A 6738-nucleotide genomic window follows, 5' to 3' on the forward strand; every position below is an offset into this window, starting at 1 on the left:
TAGCATAATCGGCCCAATTCTCTGGCATGGGAGAATATACAGCATTGTGAGCGAGCCCTTCTTGTGTGTACCATGAGCTAGCACGTCTTAAGAACATATATCATGAGAATTGCTCGATGATAATCTTCTGTACTTGTGCATATACTAACTCTTCAAACTAATTTTTCACCATGGAAGGTTTTGGAGGGGCCTCTATAACCGATTTGAGAAAGGAATGCACCCTCGCCAGTCAGTCACTGATTTTCTACAGGCAGTAAAAGAAGAGACGCAGCAGCTGGAGGAGGAAATGGAGTTCATGGAGAAGGTATGGTAGAAATACTGAAAAACTGAAAATCCAGCTTCCTGGCCTATATGTTTTTGATGTTTATACCTCCGCTTAGGTTTCAGTGTAAACCAATTCAGCTTTTAATGGTGACTGAGAAACAATTTTAAATGATTATATATAGAAACCCTGCACAAGATAAAAAAGAGGCAATCATTTTTAGCCGATGCCCTACGTCTTTGGTGTTCTCCAACACAATAACTGGAGGAGAGCACCATTAAAGGGAATCTGTTACCAGGTTTTTGCTACCCATCTGAGTGCAGCGCAATATAGGGGCAGAGGCCCTGATTCCAACAATCTGTCACTTACTGGGCTACTTGCTGTCATTTTCATAAAATTACTGTGTTATCTGCAGCAGACCCCGCCCACATCACTGATTGGCAGTTCTCTGACTGCTGAGCTCTGTATAACCCCGCCCACACCACTGATTGGCCACTTTGTGTATACTACATTTGCAGAAAGCTGCCAATCAGTGATGGGGGCGGGGTTGTACAGAGCTTATGAATATGTAGGACTACCTGGCAGCAGGTTTACTAGTCCCCAATGATAATCTGCTTGCTGATAAAATAGTGATTTTATAAAAACTACAGCAATCAGACCATTAAGTGACACATCACTGTAATCAGGGTCTCTACCCTTACATCATGCTGCTTTCAGACTAAGTGGCAAAACCCTTTTGACAGATTCCCTTTAAAAATAAGGCTAATCTACCTTGTGTCTTTTCAATGTCAGTAATGCCTGAGCACTGTGGCGTTATGGCTTTCTTATGGCACCAGAGAAGTTTGTTCATTGGTATAACGTTTTCAAGTAAAGGTTCATTTAGGCAGGCCAATAATTGGGTTAGGGAGCGTTCCCTCATTCCCAACTGTTGGCTGCGTAAACAGGCCATCAAACATCCAATGGAGGGGCAAAACATTCATTGGTGTGGTAATTTTTGAGCAAGTTTAAAAATTATCATTAGGAGCACATTGTCCTGTGTAAACGAGAAATGTGCTGACGATAACATAAGTGCGGCCGGCCTTACTAAACAGACCATTAAACCACTGCTGATCGACTTGCATGTAGAGGTTACATTAACATGCCCTAACCCAATGTAACTTTTGCTCTTGTCTAACAATTTTTCCTTTAGAGATTAACAAAACTGGAAACTCGAGAGTCAAATGAAACCAACAAGAATCTCAATGACCAGCCCAAAATCCACAACTTCCAGATATGCATCACCAAACACTCTCCAGCTAATACGCCCCAAGATTACAGCACCAACCTGAAGCTGTTTCCCTCTCGTAGTCCATCCCAAGGTGAGGAGGACTCGGCCCTGATCCTAACCCAGGATCATTTGAAGAGCTCGGACCCCGACCTGTCGGCTAACAGTGACCAGGAATCTGGGGTGGAGGACTTGAGCTGCCGGTCTCCGAGTGGTGGAGACTCGTTACCCAGCGAGGACAGTGGGAAGGATCCCGATTCAGATGAAGCAGTGTTCCTGACTGCTTAGAGGTCTTATTAACCACTTGCTATTATATTAGTGCTTCTATTTATTTATAGGGAGTGATGTAAGCTGGGAGGGATATACTGGGGGAAAAAAAAACATATCGACTTTGTTCACATGTATCAGTGGTAGTTTGTGCAGCGGAGACCAGATACTAATGTCCTATATAGTCGGTCTGATCCAGGCAATTGAACGACTGACAATTGGAAAAGTGCATACACAGGTTGACGAAACAATGACGGGGACACAATGATCGCTAATAATCTGGTATCATGTTATCAGCAGCACGTCTCCTGTTTACACTGAGTAATGTGCTGCCGATAAGAATTTTAATGAATGCATAAAATGTATCGCACCCAATGAAACGGTGCTTTCCTAGTTTGTCTGCCGATTGTGGTCCTGGTTAGATGGGCCAATAATCGTATGTTGAAATGATTCCTATGAGCGCTCGTTCATCGTTTATTGGCTCTACGCCTTAAGTGCGTGTCTGCAGCCTCCGGGAATAGTCATAAACAGTTATCTTTTTTTAGAGCCAACCTTATAATGCATTTTGTTTCCTTTCATGATTTCAAACCACATGTCTGTGGAGCATGAATCCTGTCCCAATATATTTGTATATTTAAGGTTTGTGATTGACAAAGGTGCCCTGTACTGGAAATATGGACACTTACATCGTTTTCGGGTTTAGGTCCACTGTGTGAAAGATCTGAATGTGCTTTGCTTCTGTGTAAGTTGCTGGTAGACTAATGGTGGTCATCCAGGATCTGACATTGGGTATTAATTCCCTACCTCCTAGTTATGTTAGGCATGACTATCACATGTAAGGTTCTTGCCACCTGACCGAGAAAAGTTCGAAAAAAAGGACGCAAGCATAAACTGTTTGGCCTGTGACCACAGCAATTTACAGTAAAACAATGTGATTTTCGTCACATGGTTAAAACCATGACCCAATGTCTATGGCTGAATAATCCCTTAAAGACTAATGTTTTGTGCTATGGTATACCATCGGTCCGATCTTCTGTAACTTTATACTGTTTCCACATAGACTGCCAATGAAACAAAACTTCAGAATCTCATTTGGAGACTTTAAAGGGGCTGTCCAAGACTTTATTGAAGGCCTATACTTGACCATCAATGTCTGATTGATAGTGCGTGCTGTAGCTGTTCCTGTGTCAACGGTGGCCAGAAATGCTCAGGTGCCGAGCTCTGTTGACGGAGTACTACATATCGGCCACCCATTCAAATCATTAGGGGGCAGATGTGTAGTACCCAGCTGCAGCCACTATTCCCTCGACAGAGCTCTGCAGTGCAGCTCCGCTAATGAGCACCCCAATTGATCAAACATTGATGCCTTATCTTAAAGAGGTGGTCACTACATTTTATAATGCCCCCAATCAAATTACACCTTTTAAATACCTGCAGCCGGGGTCACGTGATGCAGACTGAGCGGTCAGCAATAGCGCCACCCACAGGTACATATGGAAGCAGGAGGTATTTACAAAAACGTTTATTTAGTTAACATGTGTAAATCGATGGGGTCATTATACAATGTAGTGGACCACCTCTTTAAAGAAAGGCCATCAATGTTAAAGTCCGGGACAACCCCTTTAATTATTAATCGGTACAGATCTATTAGACTTTTCAGAACTTCAAAATAGGTCCATCCTTCAAACAGATGCCAAAAAGTACAGTATGTTGCAAACTTTAATGGAAGCATTCCTGTATGAATACAATATTGGAGGAAATAAAGAAAAAAAAAAAAAAAAAAGCTTTGGCACTTTTATGTAGGTCTCCAGAATATAGTGGGGAGAGACTTTCTTATTGACTTATATAAGTGAGGTAGAGCAGTAACCCCAAAGAAAATGAAAAATCAGCTGTGGTCCCTATAGGATGGCCCTACACATTGCATTTCCCATCACTTTTTTGATAATACATTGGGGTGGAAAAATAAGATACCACTTTTGAAAAGCGAAAATAAAAGCAGATAATAAGAATTTATAGTCCAGAATTTACTGGTCACTTTTGTATTTCTGTAGGAATTCCAGCTCTGTACGTTGCAGATATCCGGCCCATCAGCGGATTAGCGGGGTCCCGCGTACTTGAATCCTTGCATGTTATCTGGGGGCTAAGAGCCATAGGGTTCTCTCTAAGTGCTTCCGACACTGGTTTTCAGAAAACGTACTGATCCTTTTATATTCGTGCTGCAAGGTAGTTACATGTGGGGTCTCAGCGTCACATTACTGGGCTAGTACTAATATGGTAAGAGTCAATGTTGTGTAGTATCCCCCCGCCATCCTTTACGTGTCTGCCTGCTGCATAGTGAACGGCTGCCATCTTGAATGCTCATTGAAGCTGCTATTAGTTTTTTTTGTAAATTGCATGGATAATCTTACCAGAATAATCGTTCTCACTTCTTGACTTGTCTGCTCATTGTAACCAATATCATATTGGTTTTCTAGACGAGTTTACAAGCGCTTGTAGTGCTACAATACAAGAACAAAGCTACTAGATGTAATAGGAAGATCATCATAAAATGACCGTCCCTCCCAACTGCAGATTCCAAAATCTTCTGAAGACGCAGCTTATAAGTGAGGTCCGTGATAGTCAGAAGCAGCGTCTTCTTCCCATGATCTGTGCCTGGGGTGGTAGCCCAGCGATGTAGGGGCTGAGCCGCAGTAACAGACATGGGGCCGTGTCTGCGGGGGAAGGTGGGGAATAGATTTTTCATTTTCTAATCCAGGACAACCCTTTTAAAAGTAGAACTCCCAAAAACAATGAAAGGGAAAGCCTCTTAAAGGGACACTAATCCTCGAAATGAATGAGGGCAAAAATATAGCAGCTCTTACTTTTGTCCAGTCTCAACATGATCCTAAAAGAGATGGGGCCAGAGTCATCAAGAGCGGCGCTGTTCACATTGGTCTTGATGAGGAGGTGTGCTGGAGTCAGACAGACGCTCACGGTTCATGAAAAGGTGCATGCTTCTTCGTGAATTGAGAACGCACCGTGGGTCAATAAACAAATCTGCAACATGTGAATGAGATTTTGTGGCTATTTATGGTACAAAGATTTTAAAAAAAAAATTCTGCACAAGCGCTGTGTGTGAGCAAACCCCAACGGTGGTGCCGCAGGTCTTTTGGGAGTTCTCCTTGATTGCAAAGGGTTTTGTGTGGTTTTTTTTTATATATATTATTTATGGTTTATTTATTGATGCCATCATTGCTTATTTTTGTGACGAGTATAATAAAATCATGATCTATTTTTTTATTTTGTGTTGCATATTTTGGCTGTAATTTATATGCAGAAATAGATTTTTGTTTTAAGATATTTTAAAATATGTTGTCAAGCAATATTACCCTAATTGTGACTATATCAATACAAAGTACGTATGTAAAGTAGTTTATTCCGTAATGTGCAATTAAAATATTTTTTTAAACTCACTTATGTTGTGTGTGTGCTGGTGTGTATAGATGAGATTGGGCCTCTGTCCTTTACGGACATAGCATTAGAGTCATTTATGCTGCACTTATAGAAGATGCTAAAGAATTACACAACAGTTTTTTTAATACAATTTTCTTTTCTTTTTTAAAGCAATACTTTACTCACCCTCTCTGGGTCTAATGCAGAGTGTCAGCTATTTGTCACATTGACAGCGCTGCAGCCAGTCAGTAAGTTCAGTGACTCTGAGCAAGTAGTGCCGTTAACTCGGGCAAAGCTGCTGATCTCAGTTATTGGTTGCAGCGCTGTCGACGTGAGGCCAAAGGACAGTAGCAGATACTGGGAGCAGTGGCAGAGACCCTGTGCTGGACCCAAGGAAGGTGACTAGTGCACAGTTACAAAAAAAAACAGCTGCACCAATGGGTTAAAGGAAAATCCCTTTAACCCTCAACTGGTGAGGTGGGGGTTGCCACACCCCAGGGAATTTTTGTTCAGCTGCCATTCTTTGAAAAATGCTGGTATGAGGATACGTGTCTCACTAGCTTCCATCCATTTGTGGGTGTCAAAAATTTGTTATACTCATGTGTAATCAATCGCCAATAAGAAAACGATTAAAACAAATGTGATCTTTGCATTTTCTGTAAAAATAAGAGATTTCTAAACACTGGGGTATAGGAAACCCCACATCACCAGTTGCGTGACAAAAACCCCACCTCACCAGTCGAGGGTTAATGAACCAGATAATCTGGCACAGATCAGCAATGGAATGGGGAATTTTACAAGATCAGAAGCAAGAAACTGAGCAGAAAATTAGGAAATTACCCTGATAACATTTTGAATTAGCAGCTTGTTTTTGGGCTCTCTATACCAATCCAAGGGAGGTTTGTATACTTTATGACGGACATGTAATAATTCAGAATATTTGATGATTTGGAATTTATTAGATCCCCCAGGTGAATTACCCCAATACTATAAAATGGACATAAATGACACATAAATCTGTGCGGTTACAAAGTAACATTGACGCTCCTCCTAAACTCCCCGTACAGAATGACATACCCTCGGGTCAGGAGTGTCTACAGCTTCATAGAAATATATAAAGCAGTCACGTTAGGGTCGGGAAAGTCCGTGCATGGACTGATTACCACGGACGTCTGAATGAGTCTTTATTGACTAATAAAGTCACTATTGATCACAGGGGTTAAAACGGTCAGGATTGGAGTTCATCTCCAATGTTGGCCTTTGTGTAATATATACAACTCACACCTCCTGCACATGGAACAGGCATAGATTCTGGGTATGAACAATGGGCGCCCTACACTATCCACCCTAAATATGGGGAAGATGGCAGTAAAGAGTAAATGACGGTTGTCTGGGACTTGACTCTTTTCATAAGATAGGTCATCAGCGTGTGATTAAAACAGAAATGTAGAAATTTTTTGCAAATTTATTAAAAAAACAAAAACTGAAATATCACATGGTCATAAGTATTCAG

General features: G+C 41.5%; 1 protein-coding gene across 1 annotated transcript in view; it reads left to right on the forward strand.

Annotated features, from left to right (window-relative positions):
- Positions 1-5167, forward strand: part of MTMR7 (myotubularin related protein 7) — a 64934-nt gene extending 59767 nt beyond the window's left edge. Inside the window, exons 13-14 of the mRNA XM_073645404.1 lie at positions 178-304; positions 1452-5167. Of these exons, the coding sequence (XP_073501505.1) occupies positions 178-304; positions 1452-1814 (490 nt within the window). The 3' untranslated portion in view covers positions 1815-5167. The remainder of the gene's footprint in view (positions 1-177; positions 305-1451) is intronic.
- The last annotated feature ends 1571 nt before the right edge of the window (positions 5168-6738 follow it).

This window comes from Phyllobates terribilis, unplaced genomic scaffold (assembly GCF_046119375.1).
Source record: "Phyllobates terribilis strain yellow unplaced genomic scaffold, ASM4611937v1 Scaffold_1__5_contigs__length_1240528914, whole genome shotgun sequence".
Taxonomy (NCBI): Eukaryota; Metazoa; Chordata; class Amphibia; order Anura; family Dendrobatidae; genus Phyllobates; species Phyllobates terribilis.